This window comes from Chelonoidis abingdonii, chromosome 3 (assembly GCF_003597395.2).
Source record: "Chelonoidis abingdonii isolate Lonesome George chromosome 3, CheloAbing_2.0, whole genome shotgun sequence".
NCBI lineage: Eukaryota > Metazoa > Chordata > Testudines > Testudinidae > Chelonoidis > Chelonoidis abingdonii.
Window position 1 is genome coordinate 68,170,918 of NC_133771.1, and position 27,338 is coordinate 68,198,255.

The following is a 27,338-nucleotide window of genomic DNA, read 5'->3' on the forward strand; positions in this document are numbered from 1 at the left end:
CTTCGGAATAGCAACACTGAATTCATGTTCTGGAAGTCTACAGATTATATCATTTTTATTATCATGACAGGAGTTGGCTTTCAGATCTTTCTGTTAAAATACAAAATAATCTTTCTTTTACATTTCATTAAAATGTGCACCTCTGTGAGCTTTAAAGGGAATATCTCACTTTAATTTGTTCTATCCATTGCACGAGGCAAAAAAATTTCAAAATACACAAAGGGCCTAATTCACCGCTTAGAGCACATGCTGGACTTTGACTTCCATGGCACTAGGTTTAAAGTGTTTAAAGAGAGCGCGTTGCTGGATTGGGGCCATAGTGTGAAAACTGAACCTGTTTTCCTTCCCCATCTGAAGAAAATTCCCTCCCACTCCACAATATTTAGAACTGATCAGGAATTTTCCCTCAGAATGATTATTAGGCTTGATTTTATATTTTCTTGTTGTAGAGACTTACCGAAAACAAAGCCTGGTGCAATTGAGACTTGGTCTACACCAGGCTAAAATTTAGGTGGGTTGCCTACAGTGCTCAGAGGTGTGAACAGTTCCTAAGCTCCAGTGTAGGAACTGCTAGGTCAATGGAAGAACCTAGCTACTGCCTCTTGAGGGGGTAGGTTTACTATAGTGACAGAATCTGTCTCTCTGTCTACACCATAGGAGCATAGCTGCAACTGTGCCATTGTAATGCTTGTAATGTAAACATACCCTAAGACGACACTCCCTAAACCTCTTGGTTCCCGTTCCCATGGCTGATGATCATTTGTATTTACTGTATTCGGCCTACAGGAGGCATGGTCTATGTGACTGGTGTGCTCTGGTACTTTTATCTGTTAATAGGAATGTTTGTAGAGGTCCTCATATATTCCACCTTTCTATTAAAAGGAAGCTCTTCACAGGTTGGTGATTGGCCTGGACAAGGGATAGAGCAGGGAAGAAATGGTATGGAACATGATGGCTCTGTCTGAAGGAGTGGTGGAACTGGCTTTGAAAGGAACAGGTGGGAGATGGCCCTTTATGCAAGAGTGGCACATTGCCTATGAAAGGGACAGAGGAGGGGGAAAGCCAAAAAATGGCATATGATTATAAAAACGTATAAAGACATTGCTAGAAATATTTCTATGTACTGATATGCTTTTTATTCACATTTTATATATCTGTACAGGTTAGCGATGTCTGCCCATAGGTTTATTTCCAACCGAACATCTCAGCAGGCTTTATCTAACTCTGATTACACTTGGGAGTATGAGTACTATGAGTATGGACCAGTTTCCTTTGAAGGATTGAAAGCTCATAAATGTAAGTCCTGTCTGGCAGTTCTGTATTCTATGCTTCAAAGTTCCTGGTGTATTCTTAATGGATAGCTTTTCAAAAATCTTTTTCTGTGAATTGATTATCCCACACACAGCTCTTGGAATTAATAGCATCATTGATTTGTCTTTGTTGAAGTATTTTTTTTCTTATTCATATCAGTGCCTTGGGATATCCTGGATACCAGTTCTTTGGTTCAAATAGAAATTTCCCCATATTTTATGATGCACTGCAACATCCAGTTGCTTTATGGAGAAGAAAAAGGTTCTCACTGATAAGAAAAGAAACTTGGCTGCTTTATTCTTGTTAAAATATATATGAAAAACTATTAACATTAAAACAAATTTAGAAAATTTAGAAAATTCTCTTTCAGGTGAGACTTTTATCATTATATGTTTGCTAATAGTGGTGAGCATTAAAACAAGTATATGTAAATAAGAAAAGATCAAACAAGTATGTAAGGGTCTCAAGCATTCAGGGGATGGGAATAGAATACAGAGATATGACTTACTGATAGTGATAGATGTTGCCCTCTGAAAGCCAGTCGGTGGCTTGTGTCAAAGATATTGGGTGGTGTCAGCTAGTTCCCATTGTCCATGTCAGCATTATAATCTGCACTGCTTGTTATAAATCAATTATATAAAACAAATAGAGGGAACTTTTTAAATTTTAGAATTAGTTTATAGTCTACAAACCATATGTTTGTATTTAGTCATTAGTCAGAAGGGTCAAATTCACCATAAACGATTGTAATTGTAATTATAATTAAGTAGTGGTGGATAGGAAGACTAGTCCATTCCGGACAATCATGTATTTCATATTTATGCAGTTGTCATCAGAATGGAATCAATGTCCTTTGTGTTCTACTGTCTTACTGTGTAATCTATTTTGAAACATTATTTGATAAATAGGAATATATCAAGATAAGGAACTGTATAGTAGGTTTGTTATTATTTAACATCTTTAATGATATGGAGTGGGCTAAACCACATGCTTATTCCCATATAATGCTCATGTGAAAGTTGTCAACCAGCAGTTCAGACCAAAAAAAAATCATATAAAGGTGTAGCAAAGAGGTTAGAAATAAAATGAGTTTCAACTTGAACAAATACAAGGTAATACAACTGGGAAACATACAAAATCTATTCAGTGGACTTGATTCTGATATTCCTGGTGATTTTGCAGTATCTGCCTAATGCTTGGGCATACTGTAATTCCCAATGACTCTGACACTATTGCGTAGAGAAAAGTCCTAGAGGCTTAAAGTTCTTACATGAAGAGAGAGTAGGTTTTAATGGCAACTCAACTGTATTCAGTAGAATTCTCCCTCTGGCCAGGAAATCAGCTGCAAGACAGGTAGAATTTTAAGGCTACAGGATTGTATTACAGACTAAAATATGCACTAGGTTCTTGCCCACTGCAGGAAAAGCTTCTGACTGGGCACACCCATGTGCTGCAAAAGCAACATTAATGTGGGTGCATGGGGGCCTCAAAATAAGAGTAGGTGCTTTGGTATTACAGTGTTGAGGGCCATATAAGTACCTGGGTGGATGGATGCCAAAGTGTCAAACAAAACTTGTTTGCCAGGGAATATAAACAACTTTAAAGGCAGAGGGCTATACTGAACTTGCATTTCAGCCTTAATTGTAACATGCTTCACTGTGCCTGCTGTCATTGTCAGACCCTTATGACTCATTTGGTTTTAATTTTTTTAAAGACTAGATATTTGACACAAGTAGGTTCTTAAAGATACTTCACTTCAATCATGTTCTCCCTAATTTGTATTCCATTCAGCCAGAGACTGAACCTGGAGGTACTGATTTTGAAGATTTGCTACATTATCACATTTAGTCACATATTAGACAAAAGTGAAAGAGGTGAGAGATAACTGATAGTTGCCTCTGGGTCTCAGACAGTCTAGCAGCACAGACCTTTGCTGAACTCTGTTTAAACTAATTATCATGAATGACATGGCAAACCAGCTGGTTTCACTGTCAGATATTTTATGAAGTTCTTGGGTAACTAATTCAGTTCAATTTAAATTAACTTTCAGTTGCCATAGGCACCTGTCTTTAGTGTGCGTCAAAGCAACCCAGTGTTTTGATAATATCAAATGTATAAATAGGACCCAATCGTGTGGCCCTGCTTCAGTTGGGATGGTAATGGATGAAATTCTTTTTGAAATACTGGTGAAAAGTGGGCACAACTCCATTGACTTCAGTGGAATTGCATCCACTTTCTCCAATACTGAATTGTGTCCACTGACACCTGAAGGAACTTTTGAGTGATTAAGGGCTGAAGGATCTTCCCTGACCTTTGTAGCCCTACACTTTAGTTGATTCTGGAAGCATGACAGTTTGACAAGAATGCAGGGTAACTTTAGCTCCTTTTCTCCCTTGCCCTGCATAGGGCTGCAGGAGGGAGAGAAGTGGAAAGACATGATGATGGTTCCATTTTCAAGTAGTTAGTGAACCATAACCTGAGAAAGTGTTTGGTTGTGTATATGTTTGATAATGGTAACTTGATTTATGCTGATAAAGATTTGCTCCTGCTGTTTCATCTGTGGTGAATCATGTAATTACAAGCAATGTATTAAGATCATGTTTAGGTTTTATTTATTTTTCATCTGTTTCCTCCAGCTCTTACTGGAGGTGGGACCCAATTTATGAACCTGAACTTTTCGTAGGTGCTTCCATTCTAACCTCCTTTTTTCAAAGTAATAACTTTTGTTTCAGCATGAAATCTTCCCAGTGTTGGTCTCTGCCCAAAGGTGGATTTATATGGAAAGTTCAAGCACACACCCACCCTAACCCCCCCCCCCCAAACCAATAACAAACAAACAAAAAAACTCCAGCCTTTTTTTGAGTAACCAAAGGTAGTGCTGCAGGATGTCCCAGTTAATGGGAGTAGTTTTCAGAGTTACTGCTGCCTTAAGAAGAATTAGAAAGCGGACTGGATTAATGCTTTCTCTGGCACCTTTCCTCTTCCTTCATTAGTTTATTAATAGTGATAGCTGTTAGAGCTGATTACAATGACCTAGTTACCTTTTGGTGAAGGAGAAGACGTATCGTGGGAACAGTTTTATATATTGAATTCATGCTAATGTGCTCGATTCCAAGCAGTGATCATAGGCAAATTAATCCAGAAATCTTGATGTTGTTAGCAGATAGGCTATATTTGAATATCCTGGAGCATTACGCTATGAAAAATGGATGCCAGCTGTGGCATGTCTGCCAGTTTGTTTACCTGTGGTCTAAAGCAATATGGAATTTAAACATTAGTTCTTTGCACGGAATATATTAATAGGAGTCATGATCACCCTCATGCCAGGTAGCTGTTAATAACTGCGGATACTAACAACAGCAGATACTACTACTAATGTTCTTGCAAATGGTTTAATGGAATCTTTTTAATGGTAGTGCGGAATATGTCCTCTTTCAAGGTAGTAGCAGTTAGGCAGAAGTTGTGGGAGGTAACAATGGTGTGATTAAATCTTTGACAGTTCCTTTTGTAAGGCGTGCAAAGTGTTTTTCTCTTGTAACCCACAGTGAGGGTGCTTTTAAGCTCTCAGACATACCCAATCCCATTATCTCCCTCCTTCCCCTCCAAAAAATTCTTTTAATTTGATGACTGCCATATTTATCAGCCTTTTTAACTAAGATGTCTGTCTTGCAGTTCCCTTTTAATGCAAGATACCTTATTGATCCTTAATGCAGGCAAAATTTAACACTTGAGTCGAGGTACAAAATGTGAAACTGTAAACAAAAGGAGTAAATATTTTAATTATAGATGGGCCCCAATACAAAAACCTGGGTATCCGCACACTTGCACGTTAGTAGGTGGTGAAGTGGGAATTCTGACACCCAAATATCAGTAGCCCCATCTCTGTAATGAACTGGGTTGAAACCCTTCTGAGCATTATGGCTTTCGGAGCCAGCTCTGAATGTTGCAGCCTGGACTTGTCTCTAATTTTAATTTCCTAGTTCCTAGCATATGTATCTGTCGGTTGGGACTTTCTGTTACAAATTACTAAAAGATGCTAAGTAACCAGGCTTTCTCACGCACCTTAAAATATGTGGCCAGATTCAACTTTTTATATATCAGTGCAACCCCAGTAAATTCACTGAGGTTACAGTGGTACAACTGAGCGCAGAATTTGGCCATTAGTCACTTAAATTGTGTATATGTGATTCATGGTGTCAAGATATAACAGTCAGCGAAGGAGCACTGTGCCTTCTGGCAGATGCAGATAAAGCAGCAAATTTGGAACAACTGTTCATTCTCTCTGCATCTTGAGATTGATGGGTAAAGCCTTCTCAATGGAATTCTGCAGCATTTAAGGTGTTATGAGAGTGTAAAGGGATGTAAGGGAAGGCAGGCAAGGGTAGTGGCTCTGATACATTTGAATTCTTCTTTTTGTGTGATTGAGGGGGATGTCCTCTATTTTAAAATGGCTTAGCTTGCATATGTGTGGTGTAGCTGGGGGAGTAGAAAAGGGGAGAATATCTAGTAAAACAGGAAAAATCTTATCCCAAAGTGATGATGCAGTTGAAAGCTCTGCAGGCTTCACAGAGCAATTATTTAGTATTGCATTACTTTTCGCTACTTCCAGTTGGGTGAAGGGAACAATATATCTTTTGCAACTACTGATTAAATTTGGAAAGTGTATGTAGAAATCCTCCAGGCAACTGGCGTCTGTATTTTAACCACTGTGCAGCTTCAGGTTTCCATAAATATTCATCACTTTCCAAACAGCAATTCAGTTTGAAATCGCTTTTATATAAAGTCATGCTTGTACTATTAATGCTTTGTCTGTTTTCCTTCATTTTTTCCTCTGTATTTAAAATCCACGGAACTGGAGTCTGGTTATATTGCCACACATTGGGGGACATTAACAGCTGCAAGCGTTGAAGATTTTTTTGGCGTATGTGCACATGCTGCGGCCCTTGAGCTAGATCATCTAACTGAGGCTCTAAGCGGCAGATCCACCACAGTGATTAAGAAGCCAATAGGAACTGTTTACTTGGAGTGTTTGCAGGCATGGCGCCCCTCAGCTCCCAGTGTTTGCGGTTTGCCGTTCCCAGCCAATGGGAGCTGCAGGAAGTTGCCATTGGCTGGGAACGGCAAACCGCGAACACTGGGAGCTGAGGGGCTCCGTGCCTGTAGACGCTCCAAATAAATAAAACATCCCAATCCACCAGCGGCTTACCCTGACGGGCTGGGAGCCAAAGTTTTCCAACCCCTGCTATATTTTAAAAGCTGGCATTACGAGAAACACTCAGAAGTTTTGCTAGAATTATTTTAAGGTAATCTAACGAAAAACCTGTTATAATAACTGAACAAATATGTATTCACCTTCAAAGTTACAGTCAATATTTAAAATCAGTAAATGGATATTTAAAACAAGTAACTTAGCACGATATGAGACTTAAAAAAGTCTTAAGATCCTTCAAAGTCTGAATCAGTCTCTGATTCACCAAACAGTTCATTAGACTTGGCTTCGGTCACAGCTGCACCTGCATTGTCATCATAGATGTCGGCAGTGTCTTCTTGCGACTCAGATTCCTTCTTATCATCAGCCTCTGTTGTGTCATCATCAAATATGGCATCATCTTCTGACTCATCGAGTGCATTGCTGATACAGCATTTCCTAAATGATTTTTCTACCATTTCTGAAGGAATGGACACGCACGTGTCCTTGATCTACTGGGCAACCAGATTGATTTCGGTCTTCATAAGATTCCCACCTTTTCTCAACTTTGCCATGCCTGAGCACATCCATTTAGACCACATTTTGTGTAGCCTGTCTTTAAAGGGTTTGTTCAGGCAGACATCAAGCGATTGTAGAACTGAAGTTAAGCCTCCAGGTATTACAGGCAAAGTAGTTTTCATATTTTTGGCCACATTTTTCACTTCATCCGTCTTGTGTGCCCTGAGCATGTCCCAAAGGAGCATAGCAGGTTTCTTGAAAAGTGCTCCTGGTCTCTTATTCCATACTTTTCCCAGCCATTCAATAGTCCCACTTTCCTTCATCCATCCCTTTTCATGTGCACGTACGATGACACCAGCAGGAAATTTCATGTTTTTAGGCAAGGTTTTTCTTTTAAAAATAACAAGAGGAGGGAACTTTGATCCATGTTCCAAATATGATAAAATCACCAGAAAATGGACTTTTTCATAGCCAGTGGTTTTAATTAAAACTTTTTTCACCAACACCGGTTACCGTTCTGTTGCTCGGGAGATCGAATGTCATTGGTGTTTCGTCCATATTTCCTATTTGTGACAGTTCAAAGGCATATTCCTTTTGATATTTTATAATAAATCTTTGGAAAGATTTGGTTTTTTTTTCTTCCAGATCTCTAGGCAGTTTTTGCGCTATCTTTGTTCACTGACGAAGATGGAGACCATGATGGTTCATGAAGCTAGTACACTAACCTGCTGATGTGACAAACACTGACGGCTTTACTGGCTTGTATTTGTTGTCTTTTGACATTTGCAGAGTACGCAGACGAATTCCAGTTCTGATGACAATGTACCCATTTTTTCAACATTCAATGACGCAAATATTGAGCTCTTTCTCTAGCTCAGGAAATGAAGCGCACTTCATTGGACATTTTTTCTTGCTTCTTAGCATGTCTTTTAGTGTGTTGTTTTTTTTGCCATTCTTTTAATTGCTTCTCATTGATACAGAATTCATGAGCAGCGTCGCAATTATTGTTTGCTTCTGCATATTCAACAACTTTAAGTTTGAATGCTGCATGATAAGAAAACCTTTTTCTTTTGATTTCACTGTTCATTTTAAATGCTACTGTGAAAATAGATTATTATTGTAGTTATAGATTTTGTAGGACTTTATATAGGCATGTCACCTGCTTTATCACTGTCAAATTATTATTATTCTTTATTTCAAAGCAACCCTGTAGATTGGTATGTCTGTAGGGATAACAGGCTATTTCAATTTTATTAGAGATTCCATTAGTTCTGCATGTTATATTTTCATATTGGCTTGAGACTTATGAGGTCCATTTCAAGCCAGTCTAGTCCACTAAACAAAGCCTTTGCAACTTTAAAAGGCTGCAGGATTGACATCAATAAATAAGTCAACAAACTTTGGCTCCCGGCCTGTCAGGGTAAGCCGCTGGTGGGATGTTTTGTTTATGTGGAGCATCTGCAGGCATGGAGCCCCACAGCTCCCTGTGGCCGCGGTTTGCCATTCCTAGCCAATGGGAGCCGTGGGAAGCACCACTTCCCACAGCTTCCATTGGCTGGGAGCGGTGAACTGCGGCCACAGGGAGCTGTGGGGCTCCATGCCTGCAGATGCTCCAGGTAAACAAAACAACAATGTATTAGATATTCAATTCAATGATTCCACACAGTTTTAAAATCATCAAATTTTGGTGTAGACCTGTTTATAAGCCGACCTTTGCTCTTTGATGTGTCATTTTTTTTACCAAAAATATTCAGCTTATGAACGAGTACATACGGTAAATACAATTAAACTATGTTAAAACGTTGTTTAATTTGCAATTTTTAAAAGCACTTTAATGTTAGGAAAAGCCAAATTTACAACTGTCTATGCAGCCTGAATTCTGCCTCTTTGTGCATCCAGCCTGTGCATTGAGTGAGTCAGGGGTTCTGTGGAGGAGAAAGTGGTCATGTAGTTAAAGACTTTATCATCATGCATATATATGCACAGGAAGTGAATTAAGGTTGGCAACAAGAGAGGGCTGTTATGTTGTGGTGGCGGTCACTACGACCATGTGCTGGGTCTTGGGATGGTTGTGGGGAGCCTGGTCTGGTGTGCACATACCCTTTCCTCCCGTCCCCCGTGTGAGCTGGGGGAGCACCTGAGGAGGGGTGGACAACTGGGGCCAGTCTGGGGTTTGGGGGGATCCTGGCCCACCTGTCTTCCTCTCACTCTAGTAGCTCTTTGGTGTGCTCAGTACAGCATGTGCTGCTGCTGCTGCTTTGGCAGTGCTGCAAGCCCAACTTAAGAATGTTGTCTTTTAGTAGTAGTTCTGGCAGGTTGCCAAAAATTTCCTAAGGCTCATCAGAGAGAAGGGAAAATGACGATTTTTCTTAGCAAAAATTGAATGGATTTTGAGATAGAAACAGGTACTTCTGTAGTTTGAGAGCATTCCCCCATCAGGTATCAAAGGCCTGCTGAAAACTATGAAAGTGTGAGACGTCCTGATTTTTGGGTCTTTCTTATATAGGCTCCTATTCCACTCTACCCCCTGTCTTGATTTTTCACACTTGCTGTCTGGTCACCCTAGTGTGAGAACTTCTTAAAGAAATCGTAAGAATCTTTTTTAATGGAAAGTGTTGGCAACCCCTGTATTTAACTTACCTATCAGCCCCTGTTACCATAATGCTGTGCATTTAATTCACTTATTGCTCTATCCACTACCTGTTTTTGACCAAATAGCATTTCTAGTTATTCCAATCAAATGACTATTGAGTACAGCCACAATAACACACAAATTGGCTGTAATTAAGCACTAATGATAGCAGTACAGGGCACTTGCTGGAGACTGAGGCCACGTCTACACTACGGGATAATATCGAATTAGCTAAAATCGGTTTTATAAAACTGATGATATAAATTCGATTTCATGCGGCCACACTGGGCACAGTAATTCAGCGTTGTGCGTCCATGGTCCGAGGCTAACGTCGATTTCTGAAAGCGTGCAATTGTGTGTACCTTTAGTCCAGCTACACTCCCCCAGTTCCTTCTGAGTGCTCCCTACGCCTTGGAATTCGCGTGCATCACTTATGGTCCATGGTGGTTCTGGTAACTGTGTCATCCAATTCCTTTCTTTGGTCCGGCCCGCTACAAACTCAGCTGACAATTCTTTCGCCGTTTTCTCCTGTGCCGCTTAGAGACGCCTATTGCACCGGCAACCCTGGAGCCCGGTTCACCCTTCTTTTTTGTTTTTCCGGCATCCTCTCCATCGCTCGAGCTCATGATGTACCGGTAATTGCCCGCAAGCCAGAGAGGCGATACTCCCCCATGCGTCATACAACAGCAGCATTCACTTGCTTTTGCATGATAGCAGAGACGGTTACCGATCGTCTCGTACCGTCTACTGCGCGATAAACTGGCATATGAAAGGACGTTACTCTCCCCTCTGTACTGTCCGCTGCTATCATGATGCCCCTGGCTGAAATCAGACCGGGGCGCAACGCAAAGCGAAATTGGGGATTGACCCCCGAGTCAATCCTCCTTGATGGTTTTAAAAATAGTCGAGTCCGCCTAGAATAAGGCAAAGTGTATTAGAGGACCAGTGTATTAGAGAGCACCTGCCTCCGTGTCATGATTCACAGGGGTGCCCCTGGCCCACACCCCCACCCCCCCGTTCTCTCTCCTTTCAACCTTCCTGGCTACCTGTGCATGGCTGCTGCCCATTGTGTGTCATGAAGTACATAAAGATGCAGGAATAGAAACACCTGATTAGTGACATACAATGAGGGGAGGCGCCTCGCCGGCACAATGATAGGTCCAGGCAGACCTTAGCGGTCGTGGGGAGAGGGCCACTAGCATCTGCTAGCTATGACATGTTGACAGGCCGGTACAGATCTTTTCTTTAACAGGTAAGGCGACCCCAGGGGCTGAACCGCCAGTTGCTTATGATGGAAGCTAGTTATATGCCGTTCTGTCCTATTCTTACCTGAGTAACCGGAATGATTGGCCCTCATTCAACATTAGATATTATGAGGATGGTTCTACTAGTCCTACCTCAAGGACCGTTCTCCCACCTAAGGAGGGAGATGAGATGGTCGCGGTCACTGCTCTTCACTGCTGCGCACTCAGGTCTACCAGATGGCATGTCGAGTACAATAGGGTGACATCTGAAAGAAGTCAAGATATGATTCTTTCCCTTTTCTTTCACTGTGGGGGGAGAGGTTGGGTAAAGAAACGAGGAGCTTTCCCTTGACCATCTGCCAGACACTGTGTTTGAACCTAACAGACATTGGGCAGCTCAGCCAAGAAAGCCAATATACTTTTCAGAGACTCTTGGACTATTGGATAGCTGGAGTCCCTCACGTTATCCGCGCCTCCATCCATGAGCGTCCATTTGACGTGCTCTGGCTTCCCGTTAACGGCTTGTTCACCGAGCGCGGTCGTGTCTGCGAGATATTTTTTCAACTACACGTGTTGGCATTTCGTTCTGTAACGGAGCTTTGATAGAAAAGATTTGTCCCCCATACAGCGATCAGCATGCAGTATTCTCCTCCGTACGGTCATGCTGGAGCTCTTTTTGTTTGATGTTGCATCGCCACCGTGCTGATCGCAAGAGCTCGCAGCTGGGCAATACAGGAAATTAATTCAAAGTTCGCAGGGCTTTTTCCTGTTTTCGCGTCCCGCTGCATCCGAGTTCAGATGCTGTGTGCCGAGAGCTGTCAGATGGTCATCTGTGGGGATACGCCCGAGGCAATAATTCGCTTTCCATCCACACGTGACTGTAATCCGATATGTTAATATCGAATTTAGCGCTACTCCTCTCGTCGGGGAGGAGTACAGAAATTGATTTAAAGAGCCCTTTATATCGATATAAAGGGCGTTGTAGTGTGGAAATCGATTTAAACGCGTAGTGTAGACCAGGCCTGAGTGGCTGGGAGGAGTTCAAGAACCTAGGATGCCAAACATTGGCCTGTCCTGAGGTTTTATTGCTATAAAAGTGGAAATTAAATAAAGAATTGTTTCTGCATTCAGTGCTGTGCATGCTTGGTGTATCTGATGCTGAATTAATCACTTTTATATCCATTGGCTTTTTCCAGAGACACAGTGCCTGGTACATTGGCCGGTCAGGATGTTGAATGTGTCTTTTGATAAGAAACAAAACCTTTCTGAACTCTGAGTCATGACACATTATGTGGAATGGAACCTGTTTACAAGCGAAGGTGGAATACTAATCAGTTTATTACCTCTCTCCTGCAGATTCCATTGTGATTGGATTTTGGGTTGGTCTGGCAGTTTTTGTCATTTTCATGTTCTTTGTGCTGACCTTGCTGACGAAGACAGGAGCACCGCACCCAGAGTGAGTCTGATCAGAGGGCGACAGCAATGTGATGTGCTGATCAAATGTTTTTCCCGTTACAGTGATGGTCCCTTCTATTGAGTTGTTTGTAAAGGGGACACTGTCAAGGCTAAACTGCCCAGAATTTTACCTACTATAAAAAAAGGAGATTTTTTTTTAATACTTTCCAGCTGATGATAAAACATCTGCCTATTCAGAAACAAGAGCAGCATAATTTCTAACATCAGTCATCTTTGGCGGACCAGACAATAAATCCAGTGTGCTTGTTTCTGTGTGGTCCCAGGATGTGTTTTGTCAGTGTAGATATTATACCACCGTTCTACTCTGCCTGCCTATTTTGCTCTTGTGACCAGGTTGATGGCACCAAAATAATCAAGCATCTTTGTTTTCAGAATTCATTTGAGAGAGCACTTCTGTATAGAATATTTTAATACCTCCACCTGCTTAGCAAAATCAGTACGCAAGTAGAGAGGAAGGACAGCATAATGAGCATATGTGCACACTTTCAGCCTAAAAGAAAGATGATAGGCTGTATTTTAGGCCTCTGACGAAGTGGGTGTTCACCCACAAAAGCTCATGCTCCAATGCATCTGTTAGCCTGTAAGGTGCCACAGGACTCTTTTTTTGTTGTATTCCTTTAGAGCAGGCCTGCACAACTCATAAAGCAGCGAGGGCCATATTACTCCAAAGAAAACAGCTGAGGGCCGCCCCCCCGGCGCCGCCAAGCCCCCCTGAAACACAATACACACACCCCTAGTGCCGCCACCCCCCCAGGACTGCCCACCCCGCAGAAACAAACCCTCCTTCCCCAGCGCTGCCCGACCGAACAGCAGTATTGAACCTTGGTAATATGTTATAGGGAGCCCCTAAGGTAGTATAATTAAGGTAAAAGAAAAATGTCTTTTTGCTAGAAGTATAATAAGATCTTCCACCAACTTTGTAATCAGTTGCCCTATTGAATGAATGAGGTGTGACTTAGGAAGGCGTGGAAGGCAGCACCTCCAGACAGCTGCAACCCTTGGAGAGGGGATGGGAGCCAGACCAAATCAGTAGAACATGTCAGCCACTGACTCATCACTTGCTGCCTCAACCCCTTCACCCCTGCCACCGGCTCGCCGCCTCAGCCCCCCACCACTGCCCATCTGCCTCTTCAGCCCCCCTCCCTCACCCGCCACCTGCCTACTCACCCCCCATGGGCCGCACAGTGAGCCCCACGCAGGCCGCATGCGGCCCCCGGGCTGCATGTTGTGCAGGCCTGCTTTAGAGGTACATCTATGCTGCACACTCCTTTTGGCAGCATATAGAGTACACACATTACAAGCCCTCCAGCACGGGTATAAATAGCAGTGTAGACAGTGAGGCATTGCTTAGGCACTCCTGAACCTTGTGAGTATGTACACTGCAGGGCTCTGTACTTGCACAAGCAATGCCTTCCCCTGTCTACACTGCTATTTTTAGCAGTACAGCATCCTTTTCCTAACGCACAGAACTGCCAGAGCCTTTCACCGCTGCAGTGAAAGACTGGCAGGAGAGAGGCAGCTTCAAAAGGCTCAGGCAGCTCCCTCTGCCAGAGCCTTTCACTGACGCATTTGGCTTCACACTGCAGATCAGATGCAGCCTGCTCTTTACTGTGGCATGTAGCTACATATACTCTACATCAGGGGTGGGCAGACTATGGCCCATGGGTCAGATCCAGCCCCCGAGCCATTTTAAGCCAGCCCGGGAGCCAAACCATGCAGCTTGGCCCCAGACTGGCTGGGGTGCTGGGTTGGGGCTGCACTGTGTTTGAGGGAAGCGGCACTCGGAGCCTGCACCTCTGAGCCTCTCCCCACACCCGAACCCCTTGGTCCCAGCCCAGAGCACCCTCCTGCACCCTAAACCTCTCATCCCCACACCACAACTTGCACCCCCTCCCACATCCCAACCCCAATTTTGTGAGAATTCATGGTCCGCCATACAATTTCTATTCCTTGATGTGGCCCTCGGGCCAAAAAGTTTGCCCACTCCTGTCCTACGTGCTGCCTAAAGAGGTGTGTAATGTATGGTAACCTAGGTTCTTCTTCGAGTGCTTGCTCATATCCATTCCAGTAGGTGTGCGTGTGCCGCGTGCACGTTCGTCGGAGACTTTTACCCTAGCAAAACTCGGTGGGTCGGCAGGGCGCCCCCTGGAGTGGCACCGTCATGGCGCCTGATATATACCCCTGCCGGCCCAACCGCTCCTCAGTTCCTTCTTACCGCCCGTGTCGGTCGTTGAACTGTGGAGCACAGACTATCTGTTCCACTCCCTAGCATTCACTCGTATCCTCTTGAATTTTTGTATATAGTTGAACTTTTAAATAGTAGTTAGTATTAGTTTCATTCTTTAGTAGTAGTTGTTTGTAATTAGTTAGTAGGGATCGTGGTTAGCCCATCCCCTACCCTGGTACCGGGCTCATGCCTGGGTCGTGGGCTTCAAACGTGCGTGGCCTGCTGTCGATCGATGCCCACAGGCGACCCGCACGATTCTTGTCTGAAGTGTCTGGGCAAATCCCACCTGACAGACCAGATGCAGGATTTGTAAGGCATATCAAGCCCCGGACAAAAAAGAGAGGGACGTTCGCCTTAAACAGTTGCTCATGGAGGCAGCGCTCACTCCACCGTCCTCGGCATCACCCGTGGCACCGGAACAAGTGCCTCCTGCGGCCCACTACACAGCCCCGCAGTCAGAGCGCTTACCCACAACAGACTGCCCGCACCGACTCCTTCTGCCGGCCTCGAGGTTGTTGCACCGTTGATTCCAGCCTCGGAAGGCCGTCGAGTCCAGTGCCTTGGCTCCCCGGCGCGTGCCGCGGTTGACTTATTGTGCCTTCGACCCCGGAGACGTTCTCAGCTGCACGAGACCTCATTGCGATGACAGAGCCTGAGCTGCCTCGACCCCGGCATCGCCGGTGCGGGTCCCACAATCTCTGGCAAGCCGGCTCTTGTGAGACCTTCTTCACCCGGCACCGTGGGACTCGTTCCAGGTCGAGTCATGCAGACGGTCCCGTCTCTACCATCGCTCCGGATCCCGCGGCCGCTCGCAGTCCCGGTACCATTCCCCTTCAGGTAACCGGACGTCTCGCGGTACCCGGCCACGTCCGATCGCCGTCAAGGCAACCGGCGCCATTCCAGATCTCGGCACTGCCTCGGCACCGTGCACGTCTCGGGAGCCGGTCTCGGCACCGGGAGCCTCCCTGGCACCGGTTCGACCTCCGCGGCACCGACGTCCCGCAGCGATCTCGGCACGGAGGCTCCCGGCACCGGTCGACTCCCGCACCGCGCTGGTAGAGGTCCGGTCGCCTTCGCGGCACCGGCGGGACTCCAGGTACCGCCCCGGCACCGACGCGGACAGGACTTCAACTGGTCGTAGAGATGATCCTCTCACACTCTGCGGCCCGCCTGGCCATCCCGCCAACCATCCTGTTCCTCCCATGCCGAATCGACATCTTATGGAAATTCGGACACTCAAGGACCTCAGCCATGGCCTTTTGGACTCCGTGGGCTTACCACCAGAGCCAGGGGCGTCACCACCACCGCCTTTCTCCGTTCCCTCCGACAAAAGGGCACCTGAGTCCACAGTGAGCAGACCACCTCCAGAAACTAATGGAGCATGCTCCCAGCCCGGGACACTGTGCTCACCCTGAAACAAGTGGAGATGCCCCACAGGACCAAGTCTCTTCAAGACCTTTGGTCCGGAGTCTCATCCCTTCTTCCCTTGGAACGGAGGCTGGTGGCGGAACATCTACATCAGGCCCACTGCCTATCGACCTCAGGCCCACCAGGACTACTACGCCGGGTTGCTTTAAATATAAACTACCGTAGAGGAGGTTCTGAGGGGATGACCCAGATGTCAGTATCCTCTTGCGGAGACCCCAACATGCGTAGCGCTCCCCTTCATTCGTATCCAGGCATGAGCCGATTAAAATCTGGCAACCCCGGCTTCGGTGCCTCCCCTGGCTAAGGGGTTGAGCGCAAAATACAAGATGGTCCCGTCCACAGGGTACGAATACCTCTATGTCCACCCTCCGCCTGCTCATTGGTGGTCAATCAGTCACAAGCGAGAGCAGCAGTGGCCAACAAGCCCCTGCGCCCGAGTCTAGAGAGGCCAGGCGCATGGACCTCCTGGCAGGAAGATCTATTCTGCTGGGTGTCTCCAGCTCAGAGTCGCAATCAGCAGGCCCTACTGAGCGTTTACAGCTCAACACTAGGGAGGCAGTGGGAAATTTATATACTGAGCTTCTCCACATGAACTCCTGCAAAGAGTTTCGGCGCTCTACAGGAGGGAAAAAAGGTGGCAGGACCTCCCTTCAGGCCTCCTTAGATGCAGCGGACTCTGCGGCTAGAACTCTTGCATCAGGGGTCGCTATGAGGCATATTTCGTGGCTGCAAGCGTCCGGGTTACCACCGGAGCTCCAGTATACACGAATAGGACCTACCCCTTGACGGCCAGGGTCTCTCTCTCAGAAGACAGACCCTCGCCTCCAAAGCTTAAAGACAATCGCGTAATATATGCGCTCGCTGGGGATGCACATGCCGCAAACCCAAAGACGGCCCTTCCGTCCCCAGCCCCGACAGTTCTACCCCCACCTCGGCCGAGACAAGACTCTCCAGGCGTAGAGGCAGGACCTCTCGTAGACGCATCTGGCCGTCAAGCGGGTAACAACTCCGGTCCCGCGCAAAACCCAGCAGGACCGAAACCTAGCTTTTGAAGGTGCCTCGAGAGCACTGTACCGATTTCCTCCCGGAATCCTGCTCAGTTTCCACCACCTTGCTGCTTTCTTCCCTGCCTTGTCCCAGCTAACATCAGACCGCTGGGTCCTCAGCACCGGTGGAAGGCGGCTACCATCTTCAGTTTATCGACCCGCCTTCCCACCCTCCCTCCTCGTCCTCTTCAGGGACCCCTCTCACGAGCAACTCCTCTACAGGAAGTTCGAAGCTCCTCACATTGGGGCCATAGAGAAGGTTCCAGAGGCCATGAGAGGCAGAGGGTTCTATTCCAGGTACTTCCTGATTCCCAAGGCGAAAGCGGCCTCCCCCATCTTAGACCTGCGAGCTCTGAACAAGTATATCAGGAAGCTCAAGTTCCGCATGGTATGCTGGAAACATCATTCCTTCCCTCGATGCCGGAGATTGTACGTTGCTCTCGACATGAGAGACGCATATTTTCCATCGCGATCTACCCACTGCACAGGAGGTTTCTTCCTTTCGTAGTGAACCGTCATCACTACCAGTTTGCGGTTCTGCCTTCGGCCTCTCCTCGGCGCCCCTCGAGTTTTTACCAAGTGTATGGCAGTAGTCGCGGCCTACCTCCGTTGTCACATTCATGTCTTTCCCTACCTCGACGATGGCTGATTCGAGGGGCTTCCGAGGCCCAGGTGACGGGCACGTACAGTTCATCAAAGACCTGTTCTCTCATCTAGGATTGATCATCAATCTAGACAATCCATCCTGCTCCCAACGCAGGAAATAGAATTCATAGGAGCGCTGCTGGACTCGAATCGAGCAACAGCCAGCTTGCCTCCTCAAAGATTCACATCGATAGTTTCTCTCGTTCAGGGGTCCACGCCTTTCCACTACCACTGCCTGCACCGTCCTCACCCTCCTCGGTCACATGGCTGCGTGCACTTTTGTGACAAAGCACGCGAGACTACGCATGCGCCCTCTGCAACTCTGGCTCGCCTCAGTCTTTCGGCCATGCAGGGATGCCCTGGACATGATAGTCACAATACCGTCACACGTACTGGGCTCCCTCAACTGGTGGCTGGACCCCCCCCTGGTGTGCGCCGGTCGGCCGTTCCATCCGCCTCAACCCTCGCTATCCCTGACGACGGATGTTTCCGCTCTGGGGTGGGGCGCACACCCGGGCCATCTGCAGACCCAAGGGCTTTGGTCCTTACCAGAACTCCAGCTCCACATCAATGTCCGCGAACTAAGGGCGGTCCGGTTGGCATGCCAGGCATTTCGCGAGCAGCTATAGGGCCGTTGTGTTGCCATTTTCACGGACAACACAACGGCCATGTATTATATAAACAAGCAAGGAGGAACACGATCTACTCCTCTTTGCCAAGAGGCACTACAACTGTGGGAATTTTGTATAGCCCAGTCAATCGACTTGATAGCCTCCTTCCTCCCCGGGTCCGGAATACTCTAGCGGACCGCCTGAGCCGATCGTTCCTGACACACGAATGGTCCATCTGTCCGGACGTCCTGTTTTCTGTTTTCCGGAGGTGGGGCTTTCCCCAGATAGACCTATTCGCCTCCAAGGGAGAACAGGAAGTGTCAGATGTTCTGCTCCCTGCAGGGCCGCTCCCCGGGCTCCCTCTCGGACGCCTTTCTCATTCCCTGGACAAGGGGTCTCCTGTATGCGTTCCACCTTTCCCTTAATCCACAGGGTCCTGCTCAAGTTGCGCAGGGACAAGGCCAAGCTGATCCTGATCGCTCGGGCATGGCCGAGACAGTATTGGTACACCATGCTGCTCGACCTGTCCCTGGCGCCTCCAATACCACTACCTCTGTACCCGGACCTTATAACACAAGATTTCGGCAGGCTTCGTCACCCAGACCTCCCGTCCCTACACCTGACGGCGTGGCTTCTGTCTGGTTGAACGAGTCTGAGCGCCAGTGCTCCGCCGAGGTTCAACAGGTCCTTTTGGGTAGCAGGAAACCCTCTACGCGGGCGACTTATCTCGCAAAGTGGAAGCGATTCTCATTCTGGTGTACACGGCATTCCATGGTCCCTGATGCTGTTCCAGTCTGTCGTCCTCGACTACTTGTTGTCTATCTCAAGGGCCAGGGCCTAGCCCTCTCTTCCATTAGGGTCCATCTAGTCCGCAATCTCCACCTTCCATCCTGGAGAGTCCGGTACTTCCACCTTTTCACACCCCATCGTTTCCAGGTTCCTTTAGGGATTGAGAGACTGTACCCTCCGGTTAAGCCTCCTTCCCCTACGTGGGATCTAAACCTGGTGCTGTCTAAACTCATGGGGCCCCCTTTTGAGCCGTTAGCAACCTGCTCTTTACTTTATCTGTCATGGAAGACGTCCTTCCTGGTAACTATCACCTCTGCCAGACGCGTATCTGAGCTCCGTGCGTTGGTTGTAGACCCACCTTACACCATCTTTCACAAAGATAAGGTGCAGCTACGACCACACCCAGCCTTCCTTCCGAAGGTTGTCTCACCATTTCATCTCTTAATCAAGATATTTTTCTCTGGTCTTCTTCCCGAGCCGCACACATCCGCCGAGACCAGCAGCTACACACCCTGGATGTCCGCCGGCCCTCGCGGTCTACATCAGCAGGACTAAAGCCTTCAGACGCTCGCCCAATTATTCATAGCAGTGGCGGAGCGTATGAAAAGGTCTCCCTATAACTTCCAGCGGATTTCATCGTGGGTAACATCTTGTATCCGACGTGCTATGACTTGGCTCACGTCCCAATTGGGCGGATCACCGCCCATTCTACTCGGGCTCAAGCCTCGTCTGCTGCTTTCCTGGCCCAGGTCCCCATCCAGGACATATGCCAGGCGGCTACCTGGTCGTCCGTGCATACCTTTACATCGCACTATGCGCTGGTTGACCAATCTAGAGACGATGCCGCCTTCGGTTCAGCGGTCTTGCTTTCCGCAACGTCTCACTCTGACCCCACCGCCTAGGTAAGGCTTGGGAATCACCTACTGGAATGGGTATATGAGCAAGCACTCGAAGAAGAAAAGACGGTTACTCACCTTTGTGACTGGTTGTTCTTCGAGATGTGTTGCTCATATCCATTCCACACCCACCCCCTCCTCCCCTCTGTCGGAGTAGCCGGCAAGAAGGAACTGAGGAGCGGTCGGGCCGGCAGGGGTAATATATCAGGCGCCATGACGGCGCCACTCCAGGGGGCGCCCTGCCGGCCCACCGAGTGTTGCTAGGGTAAAAGTCTCCCACGAATGTGCACGCAGTGCGTGCACACCTAACTGGAATGGATATGAGCAACACATCTCGAAGAACAACAGTTACAAAGGTGAGTAACCGTCTTTTACATCTACTACATAAGTCACTGCAAGTGGGGTGCAGTGACGAGCAGACAGTTGGGGAAATAGGGACGTGTGGAGGGTGGCAAAATGATACATGAATAAAATGCAGTGTAGATGTAGCCTGTGTTAAAGCTGATGTACCTTAATGGCTCCTTCTAAGAAGCTGAAGGGTTGCAATCTGATACGGAGGGTTTTAGGAGTTGATGCTTCTCGGTGGTACCCAGAGTTGTGATACACGTCTCTACCGTATGCACTTAGTGTGGGGCAGCCGTGCTTCTATCCACTGTGCGTGAGTTCCCCGGCATTACCAGAATCTGACATCACAAGTACTGCCTTCCAGCCATTGCATCTTTTCACATGTTAACAGTAGGTGCACTCCAACCCCCAAATATTCCCCATTACCTTCTACTTTCAGGGCAGGTAAAGAAGCTTGCCCTCAAGAGAGTGAAATTAGATGAAAATACTGATCCCGTGGCTTAAAATGAGAGAGGAGACTGATTCAGCTGAATTTTTTCAAATGTGGTCACCTGATGCTTGGTTTCTATATCTTGGGCCTGCTGATCTGAGAGAGCATCACTCTCCCCATGGTACCAGGCCACAGCTGCAGTTAGGAGAGGTGCTGATGCAAGGTTACTGTGGATACAGGGTGCCTGGCAGGATGTTCGGCATAAAAGCCTGTGCGTTCTTGAAAGCCATTTAGCTCCTGATCTGACATAGTCTGGATTTGTTCTTTTTTTTTGTGAATCCTGCAGGGCCCCTGTCCTTCATCTGTCTTTTGAACAGAGGCGGGGGATAGAGGTGCTGGCCAAAATATGGGCTGATACCTTTTGATTATGAGTTTCTACTTGGTAAAAGGGGTGATTTGACTGGCCTACCTATTTGGTTTATAATCTTAAATAATTTTAGAGCCTGTGTTGCAGGAACATTTTATTCTAAATTGAAAGACTATGAATAAACAAAAAAAATAGGTGGCCTGATTTTCAGACATGGTGAGCTCATGCGGACTCCACCACTCAGCACCGATAGATTATGTGAGCTCGGCCCACAAACCACAAGTGAAATAAAAGGCCGTCTCTATGGAGTGAGGTCTCTATTGTAGTGGATGAGGAATTGGTTGTGAAAGAATCATACTTGCTTTTCTCCTTCTTGAGCACTCTGCCTGCTCCTGGTTAGCTCTTTTCCTTGATTGTTTAGATATTCATAGTGTTTGTCATCTCACATCACTTGCAGATCTCTCTGGACTGTTTCAGTCTCAGCTCTGTCCATCTGAAGGTGGTGGTGAAGCAGGCTGCACTTTGTTGGAACTAGCAGGGGGGAAAAGGGTAGTGGCGCCTTTAAGAGTCCCCCATCACTCGACAGATGGAGGATGGAAAGGCATCACTTGAGCTGGTGGGTGGGCCCATGGGACTCAGGTAACTCACTGGCCCTTGTGCACCTGTGGGAGGGGATCTAAATCCTGTCTCTCCAGTCCTGAGTCACCTCTCATGCCTGGATGCAAGTGTCCTGAGTAGTTACTTATTCTATAGGGGGTCCAGTTCTCTGATAAACTGAAAGTGGACTTAGGAGAAGGTATCCACTAAAGAAGCCGGGTAACGGGATTGAGGCTTCTAATATCTGGAGACAACCCCCTTTCCCCAGGCCCTTAACTTTCATATGAGGGGAGGGCAATGGAGTCTCAGTGACTGGTTTGGGCCAGTTTTGGAGGGGTGGGGGACTGATGGCAGCCCCGTCAGGTGGAAATGAGTTATTGCTGGATAGTTCCCAGATGAGTTAATAAAGTTGCAGCCTAGTTAAACCATATCCACACATGCAACAATGGGCTAAGGAGTGTCAGTGTTTTATTTATAACACAAACAGGAGACGTTTTAATCAGTACTAAATACCAGCGGCCCTTAATGTGTTTTATTTTTTAAATAATTATTTCAGCTGTTGTCAGTAGGATACTCCTAAGGGAATTCTGCCAACTGCGCAATGCAGAATTTTGCAGGAATTAATGTTTTGTGCACAGAATTTCCTTTCCCTCACAGAAATGGGCTACAGTGCTTCTGGCTGCCACTAGGGGCTGCTGGACGCGGCAGAGCCCAGCTCGAACATAGAAGACATTGCTGGGGGGATGGGAAGAGAGCTAGAGGGTTCTTGGCGGCTGCAGTTCCCAGCATGCCCTGAGGGGAGGAGAGGGCGGTGCAGAGGAAACTCTGTGCAAGACTGGGACTGAGCATCAGGCTGTTTCTCTCTCTGGATCCTTGGGCTCTGAGGTGGGGGGAGTGTCTGGGCAAGGGGGGGGTGCTCCTTGGTTGCATTCTGGGGTGAAGGGGGTGCAGGTGTCTGGGCCAACTGGGCTCTGGGGGAGAGGGGTTGTGGTATCTGGCCCCCTGGCTGGGCTCTGGGGGAGGAAAGGGGGCAGAGAAACAGGAATTGGGTTGTCATAGGGGTTTCTTTAACGCTCTACTCCTGGGAGAATTTTTGTGTGTCTGTATTGTTACAGACATACTTGCTGACAGGTATTTTGAAACAAATTACCAAAATAATTGAAACTGGCGTGATTATGTAGTTATTTTGATGAGTAAAATTTGCAGAATTTTAAAATATTGTGTGCAGAATTTTTAATTGCTTGGTGCAGAATGCTCCCAGGAGTAGTAAGAGTGATGCATATTATGTCATGAAATAACATAAAAATGATATAAAAATAAAATTTCAAAATTCCAAAATGTTCATTTTTTAAATCAAAATTTTTCAGAAATTCTGTTTCATGGGAAATTTTTAAAATGCTAATCTTCCTTCAGATTCAGAGTGAATACAAATATTGATATGTCGAAATTACTCATGAGACGGAAATTGTGTCTGTGCAGTGAAGGAGGGAAGATAACATACATGAGGGAGCATTGTTATTCAGAGTCTGACTACTGCTTGTTCCAGTGACCTCATCATGCCCCCCTCCCCTTTTGTTTAACTGTCTCTGCTGTGTTTTGTCATTGTCAAGGTTTTTTCCCCACTTTGAACTTTAGCGTCCAAAAAGTGGGGACCTGCATGATCACTTTTAAGCTTAATTACCAGCTTAAATTTGGTACACTGCCACCAGCCAAAAATATAGTGTTTGGCACACCTTCCTGTTCCCCAAACCTTCCCTTGGGACCCAAGACCCAACCCCTTGGATCTGACACAACGAGAAATTAGCCTTCCTCTCCTCTTTTTCCCCCAGAGACTCCCCCCGCCCCAGGTTACTCCAAGAGGCTACACTGATCCAACTCCTTGGATCTTAAAACAAAGAGGAATTAACCTCCCCTCTCCTTTTCCCCTCACCAATCCCTGGTGAGTTCAGACCCAATCCCTTGGGTCTTAAAACAAGGAAAAAAATCAATCAGGTTCTTAAAAAGAAAGCTTTTAATTAAGAAAGAAAAGGTAAATTATCTCTGTAAAATCAGGATGAAAATGTTTTACAGTGTACTCAGATTCATATAGCCTAGAGGACTCCTCCCCCGCAGCCTGAGATTCAAAGTTACAGCAAAATCCCTGCGCAAAAGACACATTTACAAGTAAAAGAAACAAACATAGACTAATCCGCCTTTCCTGGCTATTACTTACTATTTTGAAACATGAGAGACTGATTCAGAAAGATTGGGAAACCCTGGGTGTACGTCTGGTCCCTCTTAGCCCCAAGAGCGAACAACGAACAAAACAAACAGCACAAACAAAGACTTCCTCCACCAAGATTTGAAGTATCTTGTCCCCCATTGTCCTCTGGTCAGGTGTCAGCCAGATTCACTGAGCTTCTTAACCCTTTACAGGTAAAAGAGACATTAACTCTTAACCATCTGTTTATGACAGTCATAATATAGACAGTCCCTGCCCAAAAAGAGCTTAAGAGTCTCTTTCCTTAAATGTCTAAATGGTGCTTGGGTTGTTGGAGCAGTCATCCCTGATTTGATCCGACATGTGCTACTATAATCCAAGTAAATAGTGTGGGGGAGAGGAATGATTGGAGTGAGCATGGTGCAATGAACACACAAGGATATGGGTGTGTTTGTTTGTATTGTGGGAAAGATGCCTCAGGGAGAAAGGAAGGCCTACAGAAGCCTTTCACTGTGCTTCTGCTCTCTGTTAGTATTTTTCCTCATTCCCCAAGCAAAGTGTAGTTTTCTCAGTTGTGCCTACTTTAGTTTTGGCGTCCTTTGGAGCTATGGGATGTAGATTTGAGTGTAGGATGGTTGAATATTTGTTATTATCACAGCTGTGTCTGGAGTGACCTGGTTCCAGTGTCTTAGAGCATTGTTATTTTATATGGATTCAGATAACATATTGCTTACTGAGCTAGAAACATTATTCATCAATGTTCTCTGAAGGCAATGAATGCTATTGTTCCCTTTTTCTTTTTGATGCATGTGTAAGAATATAACATTTTCTGGGAAAAGTAAATATTTACGGGAAAAGTCAATGCAGGCCGTGGATTTAGTTTGAGCTGTATTTTCCCTCCCCTCCCACCTCATTGGACCTTTTCCTGACTCACAAGTCCAGTAGTGAATTGTTTTGCAGAACTTTTCTAGCAAGTTGATGTTAATGGGATACCCAGGTCTTTGAAATGACCCTGATTCACAGCTATACTGTTGTCCCTTTAGACCAACTCTGGCAGCATTAAAGGGGCCTTAATGTGGGCACAAATGTAACTTGATCCAGAATAGGTAGCAGAATTCTCCCGTCTGTGCATCAAAGGCTGCTTACCACCTCAGATAACAAATAAGCTCTGGGCATGTTCTGAGTAGAATTGTACAGGATGTCCAAAACCAGATTTCCTGAGGTCTTCAGTCAGGATATAATATGAAGAGTGAGGACAGAATAGAAAGAAAATGTAGAAGGCAGGGAAAAATAAGAACTCTATTTTGATAATTATGGCAATAAGGCCAGAATTGTTTTTGTCTATGTTTTTTGTAAATTATCCATGTTCAGAAAATCACGTTGGGGAAGAAACAGGCCACAAGATTGCTGAGGCTTGCTGTATCTGTGCATGAAAACTAGTCTAGATGTCCAGACTTCATTGATAGCTCATTTAAAAATGGCCTTAGGAAAACCGGTATATGTACCTCATAAGTCTGTTCTTGTAACCTGTACTTACAAATTGTTGACTAATATAATTGCACAGCTTCAAACTGCTCTCAAAATTACCAAGGCAGACTAATATAAATAGAAAAAGAATATCTGCATCAATCATTGTAGCCTGTATTGTGCCCAATAGTGAAAAGCTTGGGAGCCGGTAAACATCTAAGCCCTTTTGTTTTGGATATTTATTTTGTTTTAAATTTCCCAGGAATTTATCAGTTTTTATTCAAAAATTTAAAAAGCATGAGCAAATTGGTTTAAAAACTGAAAACAATGGACAGTGATGGTGTTCTCTGTTTGTGACAGTTGGGGAAGCCTTCCACTGCCTGCAGTAGTTGGGTTGTCTCAGCTGCAGGGGCTCGATTCCTTGCCCATCTCATTCCACCAGCCCCCATGCAGGGGAAATGAATGGGGGGCCTCACTGAGGGGCTGGGGTCAGGAGGAGAGGCTATATCCTTTGAGTACTCATCCCACCAGATGCAGCCCCCTCCTGACCCTGTTCCTTCAGCGTAGCCGATCTGTTTCTCCTTCAAAAATTCCCCCGGTACCAAAATTGGGGGGTAGGGGAGAGGAGGGGGTATCAGTAAAACCTGAACAATGACTTTTTGAAAAACTTGAGAATTTTGGGGGGGAAATGGGTAAATATCAATAACAAAGGGCCTTAATATAATAAAGCCTAGGTGCGTGTGTTTTTTTTTAACTGTACATTCTCTTCTTTACAGAGTTTAACTTCCCCTGTGAAAAATCTATTAAAATCCATTAGAACACACTTACTGGCTTTGTAAATCACAGGATATTACTGTAATGGAAATTCTACTAATAGAATACACTCTAAAATGACAATGTTTTTTGCTCTTGGGCAAACTTTTTAAATCATACTGAATCGAATACACTTGCATTATATACCATATAGATCATCTCTGTGTAACATAGGGTTTTAACTTTTACACTGCTTATTTGATTTATCAGTATTGATAGATCATATAAAAGTCTTATTGCATAGGATGGTTTTCTACTACTCTTTAGGCTCCCCTGCTTTTCTGTGCTGAGTTTCTGGGTCTCCTAGCTATTTATTCAGTCTTCATAGCTATCCTGCTGCCCTCCTGGCCTTTTATATTGTCCTCAGTTTGAAACAATGGGTGAAATCCTGGCTCCATTGAAATCAATGGAGTTTTGCCCTTGGCTTTGATGGAGCTGGGATTTTACCCAGAATCCGAGAAGCGTGAGCATCTTAACCATTGGGCTATAGAGTATTCTACAGTCGGTCTCTGTGTCTCATGTTGAAGCTGTTCCACTTTGTATAAATAACTAAATAGTCATTGGAACAGGAACTTGGAGTCTCTCAGGAGAGAGCCCTAACCATAGGGCTATAGAGCATTCTCACTCTGTCTGGCCCATAATAGTTTTACATTCTGGAACAGCTTCATCAGGGGACAGTGAGAGAGCGAGCTACCCCAGAATATTTCATAGCCCGGTGGTTAGGTTACTCTCATTTGAAACTTGGGAGATGTGGGTCTAAATCCCTGCTCCACATCAGGCAGAAGGGACATTTGAATCAAGGTCTTCAGCATCTTAAGTGAGTGCTCTAACCACTGGGATAAGGTTATAATGGGGGGACAGCAGCTCCTCATTTTTTTGGTGAGAAAGGGCTTAGGTGCCGAACTGCAGGAGAGGGTTTAGGGCTGTGAATACCAAGGGCAGAGAGGCATCTTCCTTCCGGCTCAGACGTAGGCACCTAAGTCTTTTTGAGGGGTGGGACTAGGCCAGACCCCTCAAGTCATTTCCTATGAAGAAGTCCCTTCACTTTGGTTTTTTTGATGTCCTGGGAATTTATCGGTTTTTATTGGGAGAAAAATCAGTAAAATG

At 45.9% G+C, this 27,338-nt stretch overlaps 1 protein-coding gene across 4 annotated transcripts in view; it reads left to right on the forward strand.

Annotated features, from left to right (window-relative positions):
• MRAP2 (melanocortin 2 receptor accessory protein 2) overlaps window positions 1–27,338 on the forward strand; it is a 57,734-nt gene that overhangs the window by 14,459 nt on the left and 15,937 nt on the right. Inside the window, exons 1-3 of one of the 4 annotated variants that reach the window (XM_075063826.1) lie at window positions 357–610; window positions 1,163–1,296; window positions 12,251–12,350. In XM_075063826.1, the coding sequence (XP_074919927.1) occupies window positions 579–610; window positions 1,163–1,296; window positions 12,251–12,350 (266 nt within the window). In that variant the 5' untranslated portion in view covers window positions 357–578. Of the gene's footprint in view, window positions 1–356; window positions 611–1,162; window positions 1,297–12,250; window positions 12,351–27,338 lie in introns of those variants that run through there. The other 3 variants (XM_032806075.2, XM_032806073.2, XM_032806076.2) reach the window with 3 other exon arrangements.